Source organism: Schistocerca americana, chromosome 7, assembly GCF_021461395.2.
Source record: "Schistocerca americana isolate TAMUIC-IGC-003095 chromosome 7, iqSchAmer2.1, whole genome shotgun sequence".
Lineage (NCBI taxonomy): Eukaryota > Metazoa > Arthropoda > Insecta > Orthoptera > Acrididae > Schistocerca > Schistocerca americana.
The window spans coordinates 490,518,630-490,546,024 of NC_060125.1; the positions used below are offsets into that span (position 1 = coordinate 490,518,630).

At 36.6% G+C, this 27,395-nt stretch overlaps 1 protein-coding gene across 3 annotated transcripts; it reads right to left on the reverse strand.

Moving 5' to 3' along the window:
• LOC124623194 (nucleosome assembly protein 1-like 1) lies at positions 1 to 27,143 on the reverse strand. 3 transcript variants are annotated; one of them, XM_047149002.1, is made up of 9 exons: positions 27,071 to 27,143; positions 26,424 to 26,581; positions 19,344 to 19,487; positions 17,748 to 17,893; positions 17,514 to 17,670; positions 17,293 to 17,430; positions 16,689 to 16,836; positions 5,312 to 5,431; positions 1 to 1,860 (listed from the first exon to the last, which is right to left on the reverse strand). In XM_047149002.1, exons 2-9 carry the CDS (start codon positions 26,577 to 26,579, stop codon positions 1,703 to 1,705), a joined length of 1,167 nt encoding a protein of 388 aa, XP_047004958.1. In that variant the 5' UTR covers positions 26,580 to 26,581; positions 27,071 to 27,143; the 3' UTR covers positions 1 to 1,702. The 3 variants fall into 3 exon arrangements, with proteins under 3 accessions (XP_047004958.1, XP_047004959.1, XP_047004960.1); XM_047149003.1 differs by having other exon boundaries at positions 27,002 to 27,105; XM_047149004.1 differs by lacking the exon at positions 27,071 to 27,143 and having other exon boundaries at positions 26,424 to 26,603.
• Positions 27,144 to 27,395: the final 252 nt, after the last annotated feature.

The following is a 27,395-nucleotide window of genomic DNA, read 5'->3' on the forward strand; positions in this document are numbered from 1 at the left end:
TTTCTACAGCAAAATGCATTTTATTACAAAATGAGTTACAAAATCAGATCAGAAACAATGATAGATCTTTGATATTCATGTTTGATAAAGCACTAAAAGCAGCCTTAAGAATGTAACCTACATTCTGTTCTTACAAGGAACCATGCAGTGATAATGTGCAATAAATGATAGCAGTACTGTATACTATTTAATAACAACTGAAAGGTCATTTTTTTCCTTTCCACAACAGTAAACGCAGCTCAAAACAGAAGATTGGAGCTAAACAATTTTAAAATACAATATGTATTATACAAACTAGCAGTCATGTACTTTCCTGAGTTACTATTATTACAATAATTTCAACAAGTTTTTATTAAAAGGGTTTCCAATCACAATGCAAAATAAGTTACCAGCCTTCAAAGGCACATATGGAATTTTTCATAGTATACTACTCATGCGAAACATTTCCACCATAGAAAACTCTGCAACTACAGCAGAAAACTACCATGCATTTTTTTAAAATTAAATAATTCTGCAGGTGAGGAAACAAGATGCAACAAACGTTCAGTGTACACCACAATTAAAATGGAGACAATTAAAAACCACGTACATAATTCACACCATTGGTACCATAGTTTGAATCCCCAATCAGCAAGTAATTCAGAGCAAGAAAGCCTCAGTAATATTTTGTGAATATTGTAAAATAGTAGCTTTTAAATTATCTGCACCAATTCACACCAATTAGATGTATAGACCACTTTCTACAAAGTAACTTATTACATGTCAGATAAAATTTTGAGGGGGAGGGGAAAAAAAAAAAAAAAGCTTTTTCTCAGCACCAAAACTGACAAAAATAAAATATTATGGTATCTAAAATTGGAGACCATAAAACTGCAGAAAGTGTGTTTTAATGTTGTATCACCAAACTAATGTTACAATAGCATAAGCATGATAATTTATGTTTGCAGTCCATTTCACATTGCATAGGTATAAAGATACAGTTAATATGTGCCACTTAATTCAACTATCTTTCTTACACACACACACACACACACACACACACACACACACACACACTAATGAACATGATATCCTAAACCACATTCTGTGCAGTAGAAGGGTGTGGCAAGGGTTGCGACCAAGTCTTCAGTGTTTAAACACACTTTTGTTTTTCAAAAAATATATTACACAACAGTTGTGATTAACTCTTGAAAACAGCATTCAGTGAAGGTCTGATCCACAGAATTTTTGAGATGCTGTTTCACAAACACAGTCAATGTACACATATACATCACCAGAAGCTGCAGATACACAACATCTGCATTAATTTCTTGCAGTAATTCATGACAAACAGAAGCAACACAATTCCTGTTACACTTTGTCATTACCAACAATAAGTTGTGCAGTTCATTCTTAATACCACACAAAAAATTAGAGCAGTCTCATTTGGCACTAACACATGTAACAAAATGTTTTTATAAAAATGCTTGCTTTATTGACAACCATTGTGGTTCAAGCACTCAACATGGGTGTACAGTGAAAATAGTTCTTATGATAAGAAAACTAACCAACAGACAATTTTAAACGAACATTATAAAACATGTATCAATGTAACAAACATGATTTGCCAATTTTTAAGAATTTAGCATTATACTATTTTTAATTTTTCATACAAAAAAGAGAAGCAGATTCAAGAGTGTGAGCGGCTGCAAACACCAAACTGCTACTGTTGTTTACAGTCACCTGGTGTTGGGTTATTACCAGAACGAACAGAAATACGATTGCCAGGCTTGTATGTAGGATCATCATCGTCATCTTCCTCTTCTTCACCTTCTTCACCCTCCTCTTCCTCTTCAAAATCTTCATCTTCTAATGCTTCACCTACAAAAATTAATCCAATAAACATTTTTTATTTCTAAAAACCAGTTCACAATGAAAATTTCACACAATCTGCAGCAAGTTACTTAGGCCTCTTCACAGCATGAACACAGACAGGCACTGACATCTTACATTATATTTCCTTGCAACAACTGAAATTAACAAGGTAATTTTGGTATTAAGACTTCAACTAAACTGTACATTTGAAAATGTGGCACTGAATAAGTGCTACTGTACAGTTAGCCAATTACAAAGTGATTGCATTACAGAATTATCAAGTTATGTTCAGGACAGCAAACATTAGCGATAATCAGCTAATTCAGGAAAATTAGCTAAAACAAGAAAAATACTTCAGCTTCAACACACTGCAGTATCATGAATAGTCTTAGCATGGAAAGGCTTTTGGCAAACTTCCGTGTACATTTCAAAACAGTAAGCCAACAATTCCATAAAAACTAGTATCATGCTTCAAATACTAATTGGATATCCAATGAAGTGTGTGTGTGTGTGTGTGTGTGTGTGTGTGTGTGTGTGTGTGTGTGTGTGTGCGTGTGTGTGCGTACAAACCAGATACGTTATCAAACAAGAAAACAGCTCTTACAGTGAAATTTGGAAACCCAGCTGAGAGACAATCACAAGAACTGTCACAAAGGGAGAAATCTAGCTACTTGTCAAATACTTTGTACATACATTTAAATATACGTAGAGCAAAGCTCCTGTTCCGAGCAAAAATGCTATTATACAATAAAATAAAATTTTAGAAAGCATTCTGGAGCATAGCAATCAATATAAACAAGGTTGCTGCAAGTTTCCCCAAGCACAATTTCCTGATATTTCCCTGGTTTCCAGACAAGTTTTAGCATTTTTCCCTGACAAATTGAGATTTCAAGGTAAATTAAGATGCAAGCTGGCAATGTCTTCGCAGCTACAGTACAAGAAACAATAGTGCAAACTAGGAAATATCTAAAAAAGAACTTGCAAGCAGATTGCGTTTCCTGATGTGAGAAAAAAATAAAGAGTACTAACATCATTTGTAATGAACTGTTTTTAGATGGAGAAAGCAAGCCAAATGGTATGTGGTCTCATTAAGGCCACTGATATTTTATTTCAATAAAATGAAACATTTGGCGAGAAAAATGAACATTTCCTTGTCACAAGACAGATTTAAAATACCTTAATTGATTTCAGAAACAACCCCAGATAAAAGTAGGCCTCTTTAAAGAAGTGTATAAGGTGTGGAAGAATTGTGTAAACCAACACTGTAGGTGACTGCCAATAAAATGTTGGTTCTGCTATGTTCGTTATTAGCAATTATTACCCACTGTGTGGTGTCTATTATTTACAGGTACTGTGTGACTTTTTAATGGTTTTTAATAATAGAATAACACCTAGAGCTATGTTGCTATCATCCTTCACACTCAATTTGGTGTGTTTTCAGGTTAAATCCTGCCTATTTATCAGTGTCCTAACTAAATATTCTGTCAGGACATTTGGCAAACTATGGATCCCTAACCCTTATCAACAAATCTGGAAGCATATCAAAGTTCTAAGCAAATGCAAGAACGTTTTTCTCATAAGTACTTCAGTAGCAAGCTTTTAATAGTTGACATGGTGTGTCTTTCAATGTTACAAGACTACATCAGAAGCAGGAACTGACAAGGATCACAGTTGTTTGAAGAATTTTAGCAAATTCCAGTATTAAGAATGATGCTATCATTTTCTTTGAGGTTGTGATTCCTACCATCTTGCTAGAGGTCACATGACAGCAGTACAATCATAATTTGTCCTCGTTTCTGCAGTGATCCAATTTTTATTATGTATCCACCTACATGATATTCCAGCATTAACTGGCCCCACAGGAAAAAGAACAATGTGACCACCTAGGAGTGAGTCCGATATTTACTACCTATGCTCCTTTGCCAATCAGTCCATTGCAATCTATCTTCTTAGCATTAACGTTGTCATTGCAATTGTTTTCAGTATAGTTAGATACAGTAAATCCTGCTTAAGAGCTTTCAAAAATTTGTGATATAGCTGTAATGGATTGCATACTCCAAAATCAACTTCAAATATAGTTAAAATGTTTTGTGACCATACTAAATAGTCACAAAAGTCCTTCATGAGAGGTCTACCTTATGTGGCTAGTTTGCAACAGATACAGACAGTTTAGCAAGTCCACCTGAGAGTGTAAAAATTAATTACAGAAGAGGTCAGCTGCAGATAGCTAATTTTTAACAGCAATCAACATCCTGTTGGTATATGTAAGTAACCTCCTCAAACTTCCACAGATTGTACAGTACCCACTCACATTTCTGCCGTGGCAGTTTCTCAGATGATTGCATATACAAGCCTACCTGTCCACAGAACAGATACCTCTTACATCACTAACCATTCTCCTTTGTTTTCTTTGAATAACACTCACAAAATATGTATTCAAAACAACCTCTAAGTTAAATGTGAATATTACAATGGTATACACTAAAAAATGATCTCAGCTGTAACTGATATGGGACAGTCAGACTAATTGCATGTAAAACATGGTAAGCTAGGTACTTTATTCATATTAGTTCATGATGAACTGAGAAATTGTAGTTCCCTAATTTCAGATTCTCACTAATGGCAACTGTCAGGATGTGTACATATAAACAGCGGTAAGTGCCACAAAGGGCTGCCACCATTAGAAACAAATGGTGTTTTTTCCAGGTAAATGCCTTTTATGGAAGATTTATACACATCTGAGGATCATGTGGTTAAGTACAACAAAGATCCTGAACACACACGTGCTAGTCAGCTACGTGTGAATATTTAATCATGAATTACCATGAATTTACAAGACAACTGGAAATGTTAAGGACCATCTTCAACATACTTTTACATGCAACAGTGAGGTGCTTGGTAAAATTTATTTTATACACAGCTGGATCACAGATTAGTTTTTAGTTTGTTCGATTATAGTAAAAATTGTTAATGCAAGACTTTAACAAAAACTAAAACATACCTTTTAAATTTCACAGGTTTCAAAGAACATTTAATTTTGCATGGAAAGCAAACAGTGGTCAGTCAATTATAATGCAAGTTCAGTCAGTTTGCATGTAACTAATAAACTTAATTTTTAAAGTCTTGGACAGAATTTGCCCATTTACAACTGTCATTATTGTACATGACTTTTTGAATAAAAAGACCACATTGCATGATCTAGAAACATTTAAGAAATACTGAACAATTTCTTGAAATAACCAACTTATTCCTTACCATTGTTTACAGGCGGGGTCTTCAAATTTCTGCTGAAATCTTGTGAACAGTTATTGCAATCTGCAGTTTAAATGATCTAATTGTTTTCAACACCATTCATGTTTTTCTATTTCGGGACTTAATTATTTCAAAAGAAGCGTTTCAGCACAAAGTTTCATTTTTAAGATTAACAGAAAATACCTATGATTATGCATATTCTCACCTGTATAATACAGGACAGCTCTCGGAACAATTCTCTCTCTGATGTAATGACCAATTTCGAAGTCTGTAGTCAGCAAAGCACGAGTTTCTTCATCAATTTCAGCATCTTGGTCATCGGGAACTGAAAAATAATTTCAGAACTTTATATTTTAGCTATGCCAGAAATCTAAATTCTACACAAATTTAATACATATTATATGGGTAAAACCAAGAAGAACTAGATTTTTTTACCAGATAACTTCCAACTGACACTCAAAATTCCCACCAATTTATTTTCCAAAATTATGAAATTTCAGAGAACTTTTTCAAACCAACTCCTACTTTCTTGGCAGAAAGTGGCATCAGTGTGGACCACTGGCTTACTGGTGCACTAAAAGAAGTCTGGCTGTAGTACAAATCATGGGGAAAAGTTTTAAAAATCAAGCCCAATTTCACTCTTCTTGCTACTGCAAGTTCCCTGTCTGGTATCAAAAATGGAAGATCTAACCAAACTGGTTAAAATTACAATTATAAATATCTTTTAGCTTCCAAGGTCAAAGGAATGTTCCCTTAGAGCTGGTTTTTCAGACTTCTCTTCATAATACCCACAACCACATCTAAAAGGCTTTCTCAATCTTATTTTAACTTGCAGTCCTTTTCCTCAAATATTTCTGTATCTTTCTTGCAGGCCAGTATATTGAAGCAATAACCTTTTTAACATATTTATTAGTAACAGCCAAACGTGTCTAAAAACCAATTTTGTTGATGGTTGTACATCCACACTGCTCCTACAGCCTAGTCCTAATGTGTGAATGTAAGGGCAGTTCGAAGAATACACTATTAGAGATTGTCATCTACTGTATTTAGTAAAAGATTTTTCCCAAACTACTCATTTGGAAAGTACAAAGTCATCTTACATTCACATATTAAACTATGGCTGCTGAGAACCTTTTTACATCATGCAAAAAGAGTACTACAGTGGCTGTCTCACATTTACAAGTGAAGCTCTGGCAGTTTAGGTGATGTGCATTGACACCATAGATTTTGTGTTCATTTTCCATTGTGCAAAAACTTAGTCAATTCTTTTTTTCATTCATTGTTTAACTGCACTTATTTACACAATTTCTTCTGCAATTTGAATGTCTGCATAGAAATGTTATCAATATCAGCATTGCTCACTGCAGTAACTCCTGTTGTAAATTGTGAGAGGGGTGTTTAAACCATATGAAACAAGTGATTTCAAGTTGCATAATCTATTTGTCCTAAAAAGTCATATCTCCTTAACATTAAGGCATTTCATTTTGTCTAGCATCTAAAAACTTTAACAATGATTGTAACCTTCATAAATAAATCAGATGGAGCCTTGTATGTGCTAATTAAGTTCCATCCATTTTATTTCAACAGTACGACCTCGAAAATGCTTATTGATGCAAAATCTGAAGAAATCAATGTATTTACCATATATTTTTATTGCTTAGAATAATTCAATTCTGGTCTCAATTTCACTTCTCAGATTGGTTCATGGTCCTTTAACAATTATAAATTCTCACAAAGTTCTCACTCAACATGGGAAAGCTAAATGAAACAAAATCCCTGACCTCACTTAACACAGACTAGTCACAGCCATACAGCCATATCATCACACACCCATTTTATTCACTGAACCACAAGAAAATTCCAGATCAGTGATCAATCATTGCAACCTGCCCACAGTCATGACCTCTGGAAAGATTGCAAATCCTGGCAAATGGATTGCTGTGGTCCATCACTTCTGTGTGGTTCTCTTGGAAACTAGAAAAAATATGCAGAAGGGATTGGTGACTGCGTAGCAAATTTTGTCATGCTGTCAACCATGGAAAATGTGAACTACTTACCTTCACTTTTTATTAACATCTACCATATGTAAATTGTTGACTGCCTGAATCTACCTGTAGTTGGAATTAAACCAATTTAAAATTGAAAAAATAACAGTAAACATTTCTGCGTGAGACAGATGGGTGCCAGTGGAGTATTTAATGTGTTTAATGAAGCAAGGGTGTCAACCTTCACTATGAAATGATTGCAATGAAATAGGGTGTGTGAACTGCTGGTTTCAGACAACCACTGAAAGAGCAGCAAGCAGTTGACATGCTGGAAACAAGAGACTAAGGAATACTATCACATTCTCATGTTGTTGGGCTGGGTTGTTTTGGGGGAGGAGACCAGACAGTGAGGTCGCTGGTCTCATAGGATTAGGAAAGGACGGGGAAGGAAGTCTGCCATGCCGTTTCGAAGGAACCATTCCGGCATTTGTCTGGAGCGATTTAGGGAAATCAGGAAAACCTAAATCAGGATAGCCGGACACGGGCTTGAACCGTTGCCCTCCCGAATGCGAGTCCAGCATTCTCTTGTCAATGAGAAGTTCTCTAAGCATCCAAACATTACAGACGTGTTCTCAAATCCTACCTCAGCCACAACCTTGGTAATCTTGACATATTCAGAAGAAACAACCAAATATTTACTACAACTGTAGTGTCCACAGTTACAAATCTAGTCCAGGAAACAATTGACAAGGGGAGGGGGGGGGGGGGGGGGGGCGGCGACACTGAAACAGGTTCAGTGAGAATTAATAAGGGTACGTCATTAAACAATGAAAGGGTCATCACAGAAAGAGCAAGCAATGTGCGAGAGAAATACAGAGGGCTTGCGGTGGGGAATACGCTGTCTTGTAAGAAGCCAGTTAAGAGCTTTGGAGATAATGAGGCCTTTTAAGGAAAAGCTTCCTATCCTCTCCTTATAGAGAAGAGGAACAACGCACGAGTAGCCAATAAGGCAATGGGGAGCTAATCAACACTACTACATGTAGGTCTGGGGGGTAAAAGAATATGCGAGAAAACTAAGACAGAGTGTCGAAGACCCATACTCGGTGGTCAGGAAAGAGAAGTAAGAGGTAAAGGAGTTAGATGTGAGGAGCATCTGCAGATAGATGCAGCAAGAGTTATAAGCTTGAGTCAATGGATAGAAGTTAGCTGCGGCTCACTGAACAATGAAAGTCACTGGCTCCTTAAGGACTTTGTTACTAGTGTGGAAGCAACTCAGCTAGGGGCGTCATTTCTGTAATTTAGATTCAGCATAAACTTAGGGAAGTTAACTACCTTTCGAGGCTGCGGCAAAATTGTGCAACTACGGTTGTTAAGTGTCGTACGTGTCTTGTGTTTACAAACATTGCACAGCCAAATATCACACAACTGACAGAGGCACTGTTTACGTATAATGTCTCAGTTTTGTTCATGATTTTTATATTTTCTACCGTCCATGCACGTAATTAGGTTGTGCACAGTTATGATATAAATCTGATCTGTTCTCTGGATGTTACGTGATTTTGCATTGCTAGCTCAGAATGATTGATTGAACTGTTTATTTTTCACCATATCCTGTGACTGATCAATAAAGCTGTCATTTGAAGTAGCTTTTTGTGTAGTCTGGTTCCATTATATCCAGTACACGCAGGTTGTAAGTCAAACAACAGCCTGCACAGCTTTTACCTAGAAAGTGGAGACTGACACAATTTACCTACGTAATATCATTGGATTAATGAGTGCTTATGAAAGATTTGCACAAAATGATTGTTAATTATAACCTCGCCATGTCATGACTGGCTGTAAGGCTACCACCTTTCTGCTCACACAATCCAGCTTTGTGGTTTGCTCATATGGAGGCTAGTTTTTTTCCATTTCTAAATGCTACCAAGTCTGCGCCAGTGGTAAGCCAATTGGACCCACATACACTGCAGAAGTGCAAGAAGTACATATAGATTCTAATGGTCCACCACCCGTCTCTATAGCTTGTACCGACAGCTAACCATATTTACCCAAATGCAAGCTGACCGTTTTTTCTATTTTAGTGGTCCAAAAATGCACCTGCAGTTTAGATTCAGGGCCAAAGCCTTTGGAAGTTCCGAAAGACACCACTAAAAGCCAGCATTTTGCCACAGAAGCAGTTTAGTTATTTCTGAGTATTGAACGTTAAATATTTATTATCATGGCAGAAATTCAAATTTAACATTGCTCACCTTTGAATTGATAAAGTTTTTCAAATATTCATAGCAATAAAGAATTGTGTACACACTATCAAAATGGACATTTTAAGAAACTTAGAAGTTGGTAAGCATGGTAAATATAGTTTTACATTTCAACAGCTCCAACTCCTTCAGAAGCTATCAAAATATCTGCATACATCAAGCCATTTCTCAATGCAGGCAATATTTGAGACATAAATCCTTGCTATTAATGTACGCAGTGCAGGGAGACACACCAGCAGCGTCACCACTCACAGCCCACCTGTGTATAGTTCCCAATTACAGATGCCTATATTCTAGGCAACTTTACCCTAACTTGTTCATTGAACAACTCTTAACAGACACACAATGCAGGAGAGATTTTCCGCAGTGGTGATAACTTACAGTTCACACTTTGTACTGACAATTTCAATTTGAAAGGATTCTGTGCAAACTATGTCGTTTAGAATGTTAAAGTAATTAAGAAAGTGCCCTAACACAGACTATGCATAGCGTCTGAGAATGAGGATTGCTCTCTACTTCATAGCCTTTAAATCAACTGTAGTATTGTCAAACCAAAATTTAACTTCCTTAGATGAAAAACTTATTTCATTACGAGAAAACATACTTTGAGTGACAGTCATGTCACATGGAAAGACCGATGTAGACTGACACATACTGTTGTCCAGTCTTAGTGGCCCCAGCTGCCTTAGTTCCACCCTGAATATTTTGATAAATATTGTGAATTTTCACCGCCATCAGTGTTTGCAATACAGTAATTTTAAGTGTACAGACTAAATTTAATTCCATGTGATTTGCTACAAATAAGTACTACTCCCCATAAATCTCTGCAAGCTGAGGCCTCTTGATAAAGGTAAGTTCCAAGAATTAACATTTTTCCCACCGTTTAAGACATTTTTACACTGTTCCCGCCAATTTTGTATGTCCACAATTTCAATTTGCACCCAATTTATAATTTTCCGGAATTTACACATTATGAAAGTGTTTGTGGAAAAAAAATAATGCTAGCATGATGTTGGGCATCCGGTAGTACTTATAAATATTACACGGTAAGTTTCTTTACACCAGAGTGCTATACTCAGCAGATTTGAACCAGTAAACACGTACCCCCTGGAACAATTCATGCCATATCTCTCACCACTGCAAAGCTCTATTTGGCGTTGTGGTTAATGGAAATAACTAGGTTTGTTCAAATAAAGATATTCTGACTAATCACAACCTTTTCCAAACTGTCTACTACACAAAAGCCTTTTTGTAATTGGGGTCATTATCACGGCACTTTTGTTGAATCATTTAGCGTTTCAGCATTTGGCCACTTTTACTAGTTGACACCACCACTCACTTTAGCGTTGCTCAAATGTTTTTACTTTTTAGTATAAATATAGTGCCAGTTACATAAATTTTTTAAAGCTTATGTATGTATATGTGTGTGTGTGTGTGTGTGTGTGTGTGTGTGTGTGTGTGTGTGTGTGTTTTTCTATATTTTCTATATAACTGAGGAGGAACAGTACCTAATAACCTCAAAAATATGACTACAGGAGAGACGCTGAACATAATATTTGCACTTAACGAGAAAAAATTCTCGAAACGCGGTGTGCTAAGCATGAAAAAATACATAACGAGCGCAGTATTTCATTATTTAAATAACGAATGACAGCTGCAGTCTCAAAAACATCGATGGCATATGAAACTGAGTCAAAATTTCCTACTTTCCAGACAATTAACAGTTCGTTCAAGCTAAATCAGCAGTTTCTATTAGGTAGTAACTCCTTGACAAGTCTTTTGATGCCTGTTATGTACATATATCACACAAAGTACGAAAATGCAAGGGGGTATCCGATGCATAACTTTTAAGCTTGAAACATTTCTCACATTTTACATGTGAAATTTAAAATATCCCGGTGAACTAAATATTCAAAAAGATTTCGGGCTTGCAGCCGGTCGTCATTAGCTTCCATCCACGATATTTCGACTGGACAACTCCCAGCCATCCTCAGGTGAGCCATCGAAGACTGACAAAGATGCCCTCCGTTCTGTAATATATAGTGTGCAGTGAATATTCCGCGCATGCGTCAAAATCATATTGACAGACGAACTACAACACCCGCCAGCAGCGCCCTCGCTGGCGGAACTGTAGAACTCAGCTGTCTTCAGCGTTGTCAATTGCCGCAGCTTTCCGAGTACTCAGACATCTTCGTCTGGAGCAGATCTTAGAGATGACGGGTTCCATGCATTATCTAGCTGGTAGCCATTGTCACCGTTGATAAGATTGCCTGTCATGCAAATTCCCACTGATTCTTTAATGATAGAGTTCCAAAAGAATGTTGCTGTGGCCAAAATTGTCGTCTTGTTATACTCCATTGAGTGTCAAGTGGAAATGCAATGTTCAACAATTGCAGACTTGCTAGGTTGCAAAAGGCGAGTACAGCGTTCATGTTCAGTGCAACGTTCTACTGTTCGCAATGTTTGTCCTATATATGACATGCCACACTGACAAGGTATTTTATAAATTCCCGCCTTCCGGAAGCTAACAACTGGCTGCAAGCCAGAAATCTTTTTGAATATTTTACAACAAGTTTTGAGGCCCCTTGAATAGTGTAAAAGTGCGGTTTTACTGTACTTAATCCATCAGATGAGCCATCTTTGATTTGATTTTTAAGTGTGGCTCGAAAAGGTTCATTTCTCTCTTCCTGAACCCTTTCTGGGGTTCAGCTTGCATCTGGATAAATTTGGTATTCTCCTTATCCTCCAATCCTATCCATCCACTTCAGGAATTCAGGCCAAAGTAAGCCTCCCTCTCACTTAGGCCAACCAGCTGAATTCCCTTTAGCACCAACCCTATTGCTCGATGCTTTGCAAAGCCCACATTCAGGACAACATATTCATTTCATTTCCAGATGCTTCCCTCAGTAATTTCAGCTGGGCTGTAAGGTCCCACCCTAACCACCACCATCTTTAAAACCTTGGCATCCTGAAGAAACAGCAAATTTGAAGCAAGATTAATTTTTAACTTTATTTATAATGAAGATGTTTGCTTATATTTTTCCTATTATCAAAATTTTAACAATAAAAGCTATAGGTTTATAATAAGTATCTTATATTTTATATCAATGAAACTGATTGGCCAGTACATGTTAAAAATAGACTAGTTCTAGAGCAGCCTCTTAAGAAAAATGCGATTGTCCTAACTGGATAAATATGATACATCAAAGTTCTGTAATTTTACTCCTATGGACAAACTATTCACCAATTTCAGTAAGCTGCTGAGCTCATTACAATGTAGTTCTATTATCCATCATAAGTGACTGTAGAAGTGTTTAATATCTCAGGAGATTTAACTAAAAAATCTATTTGTTGCAGCAGTTAATGTACATTCGGAAAGCTGTACAGACAAGACACTATCCCATCATTACTGGTACATGACAAGATGGCCTGATGTCGTGCTGTCACGTGACATTTACGATAATTCAGAGGGCATTGAACAACACAAGCATCACACTGTCAAATAGCATATTTACATACCAGAGGTCACACAATGAGCCCCATTCAAAGTCCAGCATATATCGCCCGCCCCCCCCCCCCCCCCCCTCCGCAGTAATACAACCACTATAGAATTACATCCAGTGGTCACTGTACACCCTCACTAATGATCTGTGCTTCAGTTTTGACTACAATTAACACCACCGTAGAATTTGAGTTCACCAAACAACTTCTATTTCCTCCAGTTCTTTCAATCAGCAATTACTGTTCATTTAAGGCATGATCGAGAAAAAACTGGTATTTCAAGAACCAACCCAGTGTGTAGAATTTGACTACTGGATTTTTGTGCTTGTGATTAAATCAATTTAAATTCCTTTTTTTGCCATCAGTCTACTGACTGGTTTGATGTGGCCCGCCACGAATTCCTTTTCTGTGCTAACTTCTTCATCTCAGAGTAGCACTTGCAACCTACGTCCTCAATTATTTGCTTGACGTATTCCAATCTGTCTTCCTCTACAGTTTTTGCCCTCTACAGCTCCCTCTAGTACCATGGAAGTCATTCCCTCATGTCTTAGCAGATGTCCTATCATCCTGTCCCTTCTCCTTATCAGTGTTTTCCACATATTCCTTTCCTCTCCGATTCTGCATAGGACCTCCCATTCCTTACCTTATCAGTCCACCTAATTTTCAACATTCGTCTATAGCACCACATCTCAAATGCTTCAATTCTCTTCTGTTCCGGTTTTCCCAGTCCATGTTTCACTACCATACAATGCTGTACTCCAGGCGTACATCCTCAGAAATTTCCTCCTCAAATTAAGGCCGGTATTTGATATTAGTAGACCTCTCTTGGCCAGAAATGCCTGTTTTGCCATAGCAAGTCTGCTTTTGATGTCATCCTTGCTCCGTCTGTCATTGGTTATTTTACTGCCAGGGTAAATTCCTATGATTAATTTATTAGAAACACTAACCCATGGTAACAACTAATTTATCGGTGCCTTTTTCCTTGCCCTACCAGCACTGCATCCATTGAGAAAATCTTGTTTGGACATGCTTCCAAAAAGTAGTAAATCTTACTTTAGCCATTATAGTGCCACATAATGTGAGGTTTTTTTTCTGGAAACCAATGTTATTTATGCTTTGTTTCTTATGTTGCAAGAAAAGCTGAATATTAATAAAATTCTTTTGACAGTAAATAGTTGCCTTCAATAAATAAGATTTATCTCCAATCTGTGTAAGGTCAACTATGCAACATTTTGTATGTTCATTAAATTTTAATTTTTATAGCTTGGTTTTTGGGAATTCTGAAAACTTTTTACGCCGAGTTAAACTAAAACACTCCTGATTTAAGGTGTCTAGACTTGAAATTGTATGTCTTCCAGGATCCAGTGGAGGAGCATGTGCACTAGATAACTGTGTTCTTGTGGCAAAGCCAATTTCAGAGCACTCCCACCAGTCTCTTTCCAACACTTCAGCTCAAAACAGCTGGCAATTTCTTCTTTGACACAGTTGGGGGATTAAAGGGTGATCCAACATGCAAATGACCTTTCCAAGTGGTTGATAAATCAGGTTAACCACACCACAACACAGCAGCAAAGGCAATTCATTGAGACTGTACACTGCAACTTCATAGGCCACACATAATTATGTGATATTTCAGTGCCCACAAAGGCAGCTATCAGACAAAGTAGTATCAATCTTCAGCAATTTCTGTGAAGATTCACAAACTGTTTACCCTTTCTCATACAACTTCCACCTTTCAACAGAAGGACCACTCGACTCCCCCAAATTTCTACTTTAATATTCACTTAATAGCGAAAACTGCCTTTATGGTGTTACTGCATTTAACCCTTTATTTGGCAGTGTTGCTCTCAAGCAACATCAAATTTACATTGGCCTTATGGAACAACAAACACTACCTAGTGCCTTTTACTGGCATTGTTGCCTCCAGGCAACATTTCTTTACACACTGTGAATGCCAGTTGTTTTAATAGTTCTAGGTTTTCCACACAAGATGGCAGTTTGTGCAGTGGTGTTACAGAGATCTCGTGTGAGCACCAGGTGTGCCTTATTTTGGTTCTGAAAGAGAGAATTTCAATAAATTGGCAGTAATTTTAGCAGACTTTACTCAAGAAATGCCCAGAGGTGAGTTTACAGCAGAAATATTTCAATCTAATATTGTTTTGAACTACATAAATAGTATAAAACTTATGTTGCCTGTGAGCAACATTGCCCATAGTTGGGACATGTGCCATTAGAATATAACATATGCTTACGGCAGATATTCAAAACAAAATCCTGACACTTGTAAGCTCATTTTGTGGTGTCCAACCACTCAACAGTAAAATGATGGGACAGCAATGGAAAAGGAAGAATTGATGTGCCCCGTCCCAGTATTGTACGTCGGTACAAGAAGCATATGAGAGGAGTTGATCTTGCTGGTATGCTGATAGAGCTCTACAGAGTACCAATGAAAACTAGATGTTGGTACATGAGATTGTTTGGATTTATGCTAGATCTGAGTGTTGTAAATGCCCGACTGATATTTCGAAGAGAATCTCTGGACAAGAAGACCTCACTGAAGTCATTCAGGGCAGATATTGCCAATGGTTTGATGTTTTTAGGGAAAAAAGTAGGAAGGCCCTCAATAGACATAACACCACCACAAAACAAGAGGAGGAAGCCAACAGCTCCGACTGTTACACAAGATGTCGGATTTGATAACATGGAGCATTGGCCTGTATATGGTCCCAAAGGTCGTTATTGCCCATCTGGATTTTCTACAGTCGTGTGTTCAAAATGCAATCTAGTATTGTGCTTCGTTCCAAAGAGGAACTATTTCCAAAAATTCCATTGCAAGAAGAACTAGAAGGGAAAATGAAACAGTTTTATTACACAGCAGGAATGCATAAATGTGTTTATAAATTATTCACGTACAGAAAACCTTTTGCTTGAGGTTATTGGCAAACACTTTATTTCTATAATATGTATAAATGTGGTCTACTGCTGTCAAAAATTTCTAAAACTGACTGAATTATATTTATTTATTATGCTTAAAGAAATATAAGCATGAAAACCATTTTTTTGTTTTTATTTTCACCATTTGCCAAATAAAGGGTTAAGTATACTAATTCAAGTTATTTGAGAAACGTTTTCCAGTCCATATGTATAGGTACAGCCCTGAAAAATTCAACACTTGTCAAATATGAATACAGAAACGCGTTCTGTTTAAAAATGCAAAATGGAACTTGCATAACAAATGCTGTTTTGTAGCAAATTATATCCAGATAAAATATTTCTGCAGAGAGCTTTGTTTTCTGCATACAAATAATGCAAAGTAATGAATTTTCAGTTCTAACTATTTCACAAAAGATGGCAAAACCCAATTTGGAAAGAGTGTGCATACAAACATCTGCAAATAAAGATGCACAAACACACAAAGCAAAGAATGTACCAAGTTTTTTCCCACTTATGTGCATAAAAGCAGTAATATAATTTCAAGTCCTGAAGGTGTCATCCAGCCTGTATTCTAATTTAAACACAAGGAGCATTAACAGATTTATTACATCTTGACCTGTTCAGTCTTACTGCCACAGCAATTAACTCATCCCACTGTTAAAATTAAGACAGTCTTAAGAATGTTTACTTATAACAAAGTTCCATGTCCCATATTTAACAAAAAACAGTTAAGCCACAATTCAGGAAAGAATACTACAATACAGCGAGCTATTTCCTTTTTGAGATTTTCACTCTTCATTTTAAACAAAAATATGATTTCGGAGTGGAAACTTGTGAGGATGATTGTTAAATCACTGACTGCCATCACTACTGAAAATATCAGATAGTTTAATTAGTTACTTACCTGCTGGAGGTGAAAAGAAGTTGAAAAATGAATCATTCTGAATGGTCTTTGTAACTGTTCTCACAGCACCTCGAGACTTATGTTTCTGCTTCTTCTTAATTGTCTTCACTGTAACATTCTTCCCCTTTTTCCAGTCAATAACACACCCCTAAAAATATTTATACTGATGAAAAATTTTGGCTTAAACACAACATACTACTGTACACATTCACAGAAATTTTTCCCTTGCATACAAATTTATAAGCCAGATCAAAAAAGATTGTAGTATTAGTTCAATGGTCTGCATCAAAAGCTAGCTGGCAACATAAATGGCTTCCACACCAATTCCAAACCATCTCATCTCTGTACACAAATAAGACTCATTTTTTATAATTTATGAAATGTTCATTTATCACTTTCATACATGCAGAAAACTGGAATACCACATAACTAATCACAGAGGATTGATAACTAATTACTGTCATTCTGTGTACTGGCTATACTTACTGCGTTTAAAAAATTTCCAAAATCTTACATGTTTTGTTCTACACAAATGCTGTTGTCTTAACAAGAATCTTATAAATGAGTCGCTACTATAAAGAAGGAAAAATTGTTACATACTTACTTTACATTTAAATATTTCTGGTCCCTCAAAACTAAAGGGATCACTTTCATCTGGCTTACACTTCATTTCATATTCCTTAGTTAGAACTGAATTGGAGAAGTATTCATTTTGTGAAAAATGAAATTCTAAAACAAATCCCTGGAAGGTAGAGAAAATTCGTCACAATCTGAGTCTTTCAGAAACATTAGGCTACATAAAAGTAGCATTTTTTTTTAACTCACCATTGGACTGGACTCCAGAAATATTACTTTAATATCAATTAGATGTTTCAAAATTGGTTCGTCATGCTCTTGCACCATTTCAGATAGCAACTGGACATTTTTAAAGATAGTAAGCCAAAAGTCTGGAATGCCCTTAACATCTTCATTTTTATTCACACTGTGAATGAAATATCCAATAATTACACGAAATTCAGTTAACACAAAATCACTATACAAAAACAATTTTGTACATACTCATTTTTATCTCCTTCAGAGTCACCTCCATCAATTTTAACTTTTTTCTTGAGGGCATCACTCACTTCATCAATCTTCTCATCATCAGATTCCCATTCACATTCTGCATCTGTTGGCTCATATAGGCCTGATATCACTTCTCCCCGCTGCAGAAATTAACACAGCATGATGATTACATTTTATAACCACTATCACACAAGAGGACAGAAATATCTCCAAATTAAAAACAAATGTATCTTTCTGCAGATTAAACTTCAACTGTTTTAAATGAGTAAACTGTAGTTGACAGCAAATACAAATGATTATATATAAATAGCCTAAAAATTGGTGCAATGGGCAGTCAAATGTTTTTTTTCTCTAAACATGTTCAAGGAAGCCGAATAATTACATTAGGAAAGTCAACAGTGTCCCTCAGCATGAGGGAGGCAACAGCAGGTTAGCCTAAGTGAAGAGAGGTTGACAAGAGTTGGAAACTTCAAATTAGTTTTAGCTCCATGTGGTCTACAACTAAACATTAAATTGATAAGATTTCTCATTCTTATTCCTAGGTTCTCTTATTAGTCACGGTTTTTAAATTTGAGACATTCTTGGTACTGTCACAACACTATATCAAAGGATCAAGTAATTTTTAAAAAATTACAGATGTATTAGTGTCTAAGAAACCAGAAAAAGTATTTGGCACCACTGAAACATTTTACATTCACATTATGCATCATTTCAGAGGTTTTCCCTCAAAGTGGTTTTTACAACATTTGATGAATGTCATTTGAGTAGAATGTGCACCTGGTTTTTACAACTGTCATGCCTTAGAAATTTGTCTATCTTTGCATACATTGTCCTTTCAGTCAAGCTTCTCCCCTCCAAATGTGTCACCTCTGATACCCCAATATCAAAATCTGTCCATACAAAACCGACACTATTTGATACAAACAGCTGAAACACAAGATCGTACACTTATTATTTGCACATTACTGTCTGCTGGTGGAAGAACTTCTAGAATTATGCTGATAACACTACAAGAAGTAAATCTATGCAATTATTCTGTAGCAAGTACAGTTACTCAGCCATTCCCTATCCATGATAAACTACAACTTTCACACACACGGGGTTTCATTTATCCCCAATGTACAGTTTAATTAGGGAACTGTTGTGACCATGTGCGATGCCCGAGCACTAGAAAAGCAAAGCTTTCAAGCCAGTGGAATTTATTTAGTGTATAAAAATGGTTCAAATGGCTCCGAGCACTATGGGACTCAACTTAGGTCATCAGTCCCCTAGAACATAGAACTACTTAAACCTAACTAACCTAAGGACATCACCCACATCCATGCCAGAGTCAGGATTCGAACTTGCGACCGTAGCGGTCGCGCGGTTCCAGACCATAGCGCCTTTAACCGCTTGGTATCTAGTGTATATGGGTCATCTATAATTCATATATGTAGATAAGCATGGGTAGTTAATCAAAAATCAATGGTGAAACAGGATGCAAACAAAAAGTAAAAATGGAGGATAAGTTTATATATGCATTAATAACAATTTTGTTGTAATTTAGGTAATATGATTTAAGGCATGCAATTTACATTTTCAGACACTTACTTTTTCATACAATGGTGAATATAGCTTATGGTATTTGCATTCTAAAAGATGTACTTCTTCATAAAATTTTGCTTCTATGTGCGTAGATTCAAGCTGAAGTTTTTTTAATGCTTTTATTCTTCGTTTCACAGAAGCTGGTAGAGCCTGCAAATTAAAGAAATACATGTGAATACAGTAAACAGAACCAACCCTGCACGCACGCACGCACGCACGCACACACACACGCACACACACACACACACGCACACACACACACACACGCACACACACACGCACACACACACACGCACACACACACACGCACGCACAGATTATATATATACGTGGGAAAGATTATGTTCAACACACCTGTCACATAAAAAGAACATGTCTTTACATCTATGTACATACTAAATAAGCAACCATATAGTGCATTGTCACTATCACTTCATACCAAAATTATAATGGTGTACACATACGAAGGTTGTGTGCTGAGGCAACACAGTTTATTTAGCTACTGCAGTGTTCATTATGGGTGGCCTACAACTAACATGGAAAGTATGCGACATAAGAAGAGTTTACTGAGCACATAGATTTGACTAATCAAGTCAGTGGAATTAGATATCCAACAGTTTAAGTGGTCTAACAGTAGCTTTGTAGGCCTAACTCAACCATCCACATACAGCAAATTTTGTGAATGTCTATGGCAATGTCTCTGTGTTGTCACAGCTATATGAGCTTTCACCTGTATCCATTAGTGTCGCACAGCTGAAAGCTGACAAAAACACTGCTGTTGGGTTCCTTCTAAAGCCAACAACAACAGTATTAGTCAGAAAAAGTGGTCCACACTGCAAATTATGATGAACAATTGCTGGAGAGACTTTTCTGGTAGAGTACACTCATGATGCCATCAAGCATACCCATTCCTTTATCGAATACACTGACTTTACTCTCCCAGCACTATCCTATTTCATTCAAATATTATGTAGGTGAATGGAGGAATGACCAGATGTCTATGCTCTGTCTTATTCTCACGATCTGTATGAGACAATAGTGTTAGGGTATCTGCAGAATTCCACAAAGAATGGTTACATAAAATTACGTAATAGGGTGTCACAAGAAGTTGACTTCCTTCCAAAAGTTCCCAAAGTTAAATTTTTTAAAATCCTCTTACATGGGCTATTGCACATTCACAGAAACCTTCCATTCACCTTTAATATCAATTTTGAGTGTATATTCCATTTCATGTTTTAAAGCAGTTTAAGATTACAGCAAAACCCTTCAATATACTATTAGCCATATCAAACACTGACCAGAAAAATATAGCAGTGCACCAAATCACAGTCAATTTATGCAGTTACAAAAATGGTATCTAATCAAATTGTCGAAACTGTCCAAGTTTCACAACTCTCAATGTCCTACTGTCAAACATGTAGATTCAAATTTAAGATGATATACTGCAATTAAAATTACTCTAATAGTGTCCATCTGGAGGTAGCAGCTCTTACGATAATTGTTATAAATATTTTAGCAGCATGAAACCACTAATATTAGGAACATAACCCTAAAGCACCAGCACACAGACCGTGCCGAGTTCAACCTGCTGCTGAACACTCAAATTATGCAACTTATGCGAACAGTACATTGGCCCCAATGTGGTATAAGCGATCAGAATGCACTCCAGAGGCAGTAGTGAGGTGGTGTCTAGGTGGTAAATCACACTTTGCTAAACAGGCACCCGTAGAATTCCAACATTAGATCTATTAAAATGCATACTTCCTCCACTGTCCATATGCTAGTCATGTTGTTCTATATGTAATATACAAAAAATTTCAATATCCATGTACGTGTTTGAAGACAAAAAGGAAATTACCATGCCCAATAAGGACACAGACTTAAAAGTTCCATTACAAACAGTGCAATACAAATTTGCAGTAGTTCTTGACATAAGATGAACATTATTTCATCATTCCCACATTTTAGTAAAACCCCAAGGTCATTCTTAATTTATCATTGTACCTACCCAGTAGCAGAATCTTTACAAAATGTGAATTACTAAACTTTAAAGAAAGTAGCAAAATATCCTTACACAAGCAGCGCAAGCTCTCCTGTAGATCAAACAAACTCACTCCTCAAGAAAAAGTGAACTTATATTTACATAATATACTATATACTCATATAATAAAACCAACAACAAATCACTGATGCCCAATCCTAGCATGTTGCCAGTTGCTAAAAGCTTTAATGTAGTTGTGTTACAGACAAATTTAATAACAAACTGCACCAAGAATAATGAGTTTTCAGTGGCTCCTCAGTGTGCAGTTACCTTCAAATGGCGTACTCTCATAATACACAAGTTAGAATAATTCTTTTGACACGAATATAATGTTTCTCATTTTACCAGTTAACAATGGGTTTTCAAGTGATTCTCAATTTGCTGGCACTCACAAATGGCATATATACATATAGGCTTTAACTGAATGCCAATATGGCACCTCACAGCTCTTTGCTGGGAGGAGATGGGTGTGTATGTGATCTAAGTGGCATTGTGCCATCTCATTGGTCAACACTCAGAATATCTGACACGTTAGATACTGCTCCATACATTCAGAAAGACTCCCAAAAGTGCTATTCCACGCCATGTTGTCAAACTCGGCACGCTCAACAATGATGCACAGTCCATGTGCTGATGGCTTATGCTAAAGCATTTTGAAAAGATGTAGGGACCATGCAGACACTTTTAGATTAGACAGCTATGACATACCGGCAGTTGCAAACATGTGAGACTCATCATCAGAAATGCATCATCAAAGTTGATACAAGTGAATAAAAAAGGGAAGAAACTACCTGCCTGATAAACTTCAAATAGTAACCCACCTGGTCCAGTTTGAAAACTTACTTCATATACAAACTGATGAGGATGGTAATGCTTTCCATGGTTTTCGTAATTATTTTTAATGTTGGTGTTATTACAACAAATGTAAATAGTTCTGTGCACATGACCATTGGTATGTTGTCTCTGCATGTCCTTTAACATCCTGAGAATGTTATGGAACAGCTGACAGCTCAGTGCAGTCTGTCAGCCATACACATGTTAAACCAAAAGCGCACAGAGAGAGCTGATGTGACCAACGTTTACTGCTTTATGTAAGGAACACTGATGGATGGGCGGTAACATGGATAAGGAAAGCAGAGAGTTTGGTGTTACCATTTTTTAAAATAAAATGCCTACGTCCAAATAATTTCATTCTAAATATTGACCTTGTGTGCTTCTGAAGCGAATGTTTGAGGATTAAGACAGCCAGATGCTGAGAGCTTGATACCCAAAATGTCTAGCTGAGGATTATGCTCCTAATATTAGTGGTTGTAAGCCAGAATATTTAGAACTTTTCAAATTAGTTTGTGAGAGATTGCACTGGCAGGGAGCAATGTTGCCTGGAAGCAGCTAGCCATGCTTCACACTTACAAAACAGGCAACAGTGAGCACACGGCACTTGAGAAAGAAGTACATTGGATGGTGGCTGATCTCTTACCACTTACACTGAACTATCTTTCAAAACAATTTTTATCTAAATATAGTTTTTTTGTCCCAGTATTCACATGCCTTTCTTAGGCAGCCACACTGACATGACTACCACTTCAAGCTGTGAAACTAAGTTGTTCAAAGTATGTACAAGAATGAACTTGGGTAAAATGAGATACATTTGTTAAGGCGCTAACTTCATAATGACAATGGATGCTCATGCTGTCAGCCCATCCTACTTTGGGTCTTCCTAAATTTCAGGTAAATGCCAGGATCGTTCCAATAATAAAGCAACAGCTGAACATTCATAATGAAACACTAATGTGATCCTGAGAAGTGATTCATGGATAAATAAATTTCTACAAGTGATGACACTTATTTGTTGAGAGCACACCAAGATCAACGGGGAATAAAGAGACTGCAGCGTCATTTTTCAGATTAACAAATCATTGCCAAAGGTGAACGAAGCAATATGTGAGAGTAAAAAATCCTAGGATCAACTCAGGATGGAACATTGGATCTTTGGCTTTATAATATGGCTCATAACCCCACTGAGCCACATAAGTATTTAAACCACGTATTTTTAATTATTACAAGATTTTAACACTATTCAGTTAACTTTATTGCATTTTAATCTGTGACAATTTTATTATCAAACTGAATGTAGCATGTATAATCCATAATTATGCCTTTCATCACTGTTCATGCGATTAACTGTAATTGACATGTCACCCTAGGACTTAATTTCAGAACAAAAGCTCATCATACTGTCTGCTGCCTGCCACAAAGCACAATTTCAAGTGTAGTTTTCAAGAATGGAAGTGTAATCCACTACTGGGCCTTGGGGGCATTCACTTAGCTGTCACAGGCCGCAGCAGGTGAAACTACCCATGGTAGTTTCTTTGGTAATAAATTTTACAATATTCTGTATCCACATAGCATTGCCAATGAGGAACAGCAGCATTCTTTACTGGTTGTGACAAGCACTCATTAACACAATACATGCACAGACCTATTCTATAAATTTCATACTGCCTCAAAGTAAACATTCACACCTAGCTGGTGTGAGCAAGCAGCAAGTTACATGGCAAAAAGGCAATTTCCAAGAACTAGTGCACACTGAAGTTAGACATTTCAGTACATATTGAACAGCAGACGCTACATGCTTACAAGAGACATGACAAAAGATGAACACATTGAAAACAGAGATATTACTTTGTGCCAAATATCATGACACATTGAGAACCAGTCACCACATGGGTGTAGCAGTTTTACCTAATTAATACAAATGGGATGGGAAAGCTGAAATTTACATTTCCTACACAAGTATGTGGTTATTAAGGAGTACAGGTTGAATTACTGTGATGCACATTCAGTAAGCATAAATGTTTGACAAAAACATTCGTTATGTTCAATAAACTATTGCTGTCTATCTACCAATAACTTCCCCAATCAATTTCCACTGGTGAAGCAGAACTGTTGCATCCATGTACTGACTTGTTATATGTATATTGTGCTGCTTGACAACAGATCTATGCATGTTGCACCTTCATCTACAACAAATAAAACCGAACTTTTACTTGGACAGCTTTCAAATCCTGGATCTCAGTAACAACTATTGAGAGTAAAGACGGCACACACACATCTGCTGTAAAAACACCCTCCCTTCACTTTGTGTCAAGCTGGAGTTCCAAGAGTAATTTTATTGCCTACTTTTAGCAAGAAGTTACATCTCAATTATCTTACAATCACAAGTGATCAACTGAGTGACGAATCTAAGTCCATGACCTTGATTAGGTAGTGTCATCCACTTTTAAATAAAACTTTCACGGGCAAGAAGTAATAGGTATGTGTGTGCCTTTAAGTAATACGTATTACAAAGTTTGTTCCAATTAATCCTTTCATATATTAAATTGATAAAAATCACATACTTCCAAACACTTCACTTCATTGAATCGCTCCAACGTGGTATCAACTCCTTCCAAATATGAGAATCCAATACATTTGTCACACAGCCAGAGTTCCACTGTCAAAGTTATGAAACAATACCCATACTATCTGCTTCAAAGCTCAGTAGAGCCTAACATTCTACATATTGCTCACAATGTATTTGCAGCTTCAACGAGCACCAATTCTTTAAATTGGCAAAAATTAAGAGTAATTTCGTGTATGGTAAGGCAGTTATACAGAAGGAGCGTGTTTCAAAGGAGCTAATATTTTAACATTATCTCTTGTTTAATTCAACCATTACATGATTTAATATTCTACAGGTAACACTAGAAACAAGAGAATCCAAAAGTAAATAGGAAAGTTTTATATCCACACTAATCCAGTCCTCAAAATACAGTGTGTGTGTGTGTGTGTAAGTAAGTAAGTAAATTGTTTTCACTATATTAGGAAGACAAATCATTGTCAGCTCTTATCTCTAGATGGACAGATGAATGAATAAACTGCACAGGTAATTTTTCATCAATGTATCAACTGGCTTCTAAATGTCTGTACATACACCAGGTTCTCAAATCTGATTTATAACAGACATTTTTAAACGTGTTATGGAAATATTAAAAATGTGAATTACAGCCAATTTTCTCATGTTTCTAGTTTTAGATGGACTCACCCCTTACTCTGCTAAATTGCAACTATCAACCTACATTCATACTCAACTGCTGAATTATGAAAAGAAAAACCCTGTATCAAAACTGCAGTCACTACAAAACCACAAAACTTATACGTTACAAGATTCTAAAGTTATCTCCATTTTTAAACATGGAGTGAATGTTGGACGACATTTCTTCCAAAACTGAAATGACCAAACAAACCACAAGAGGGTTGACGTGTCACATTCACGGCTAATGTTAACCACAATGAACACAGACAACCCCTCCCCCTCATGCTACAGAACAGTCATTACAACCCTCACCTTACACCCAATTTCTCATCAACTCTCAACCAAACTTACTTTCTAACTTAGTACATCTCAAGGCGTATTGCATAGGTGTCACTACAAGTAATATTTCAGAGGGAGGAAAATATCCCTTAAAACAACTAGGCCTATATGCCAGGTATATTGTGGGATTCACTTATAAAAGTACTACAAGAGATGAGTTCAACTAACAAATTCAGCACAGTTCACTGTAATCTGATCTCTTCCCTTTTCACTGAAACTGACTTCTACTTAGCATTTTAGATGATTAGACTAGAGACTCCACCATTGCATTACTAATTAGTTTCAGCAGCACATAAAGGAATTCGACATAGAAACAATTTGACATTCTTCACATAAAATCGCTTATGGCCAGGTATCACCAAAATTTAGGAAGAAAACCTCAAGAAGACAATTCGAATCCAACTGCAAACACAGTTATCGCAGTGCTTTTAAAAATTTTAGGCAATTACTCACAAAAACTGGGCTACACAATCACAATAGCGAGCGTGGAGAGCTTAACATGATTGTTTAAGCAAACGTGTCATTTGCAAATATTAAATAATATTTGTACGCAAAAGTATTTTAAGAGTTCACAACAAAAGCAAACCCCCACACAGCTGCTACACTAAGTGTAGCATGTGCAAGTGCCCACCTCCATCATCTCTCTGTGCAGAGTTCCTTGTAGCGCTGCCAAGACTTCGGGTCTCTGTAACATTTCTTCAGTTATCGCAACTTTTGTTGGTTCTTCTTCCTCCTCCATTTCTTCAAGATCCTCAGCCGCATCGCCAATTCTTTCCGGATCTGCCATGGCTTTACAGAAAATTCGAAAATTTATATTCACCTAAATAAAAATGCAAAAACGTCGTCTAATGAATTAAAAGTAATTAAATAATAAAAAAACTGGCAATTATAACCATGAAAAAGATTTGAATTGTATCTTTGTTCATGAGTCACATAATGAAAACATTAAGATAAAAATTTACTCTTATTCCCGCTTCACACTACTTGTTGATAACTCAGCGAGCCTGCTAGGCTAACGACAAGCAATAATAAATTAATGGCTACAAATAAGAAGTTACAAGTTCTGAAGACACTATAAAGCTTGACGGCATGTTACCGCGCACATGGGCAACCATTTGCATTTTTTAGAGTTTCTAATAATATTGAAACTTCCATGAAAATAAAACTCCCTCTTTCCTATTAAATATGGACAAGAAAAGTCTAACTGACCTCACCAAGCTAACAGGCAAAGAATAAATAACAGCCTCAAAATTAACTACTCTCCTTTGTCTATCTCACCTTTTTACCGCTCACACTTTACAGAAAGATGGTAGGGCACTTCTCTCCAAAGATGACAAACAACCAGTGCCGCCAACCACTTATGTATGAAATTTAAACCGAAATTATCAAAGATGCAAGCGTAATTCGTTGCAAACCTATGAAAGCTCAATTCTAAGTATAGTATCCCTTTCTCACGGAATCATTGAAAAATTGGTTTCTGGGTTTTCACATCAGCGTCTGTCTTTAACTTCGTATCAATATTTTCTAATACGAAATCTCAAATATCCAAAAGACAGTGACTAGAGCAACTGAGGATCTACGAAACGCATCAAGGCCAGTACAC

What these genes read in the sequence shown, in the direction of transcription:
- LOC124623194 (XM_047149002.1), bottom strand. Translation starts at nt 26,579, where the DNA reads ATGGCAGATCCGGAAAGAATTGGCGATGCGGCTGAGGATCTTGAAGAA. An exon ending in TTCTGGAGTCCAGTCCAATG is followed by an intron (nt 17,431 to 17,513) that starts GTGAGTTAAAAA and finishes TCTACCTTCCAG; the next exon opens with GGATTTGTTTTAGAATTTCA. An exon ending in AGCTGTCCTGTATTATACAG is followed by an intron (nt 1,861 to 5,311) that starts GTGAGAATATGC and finishes TAATTTTTGTAG; the next exon opens with GTGAAGCATTAGAAGATGAA.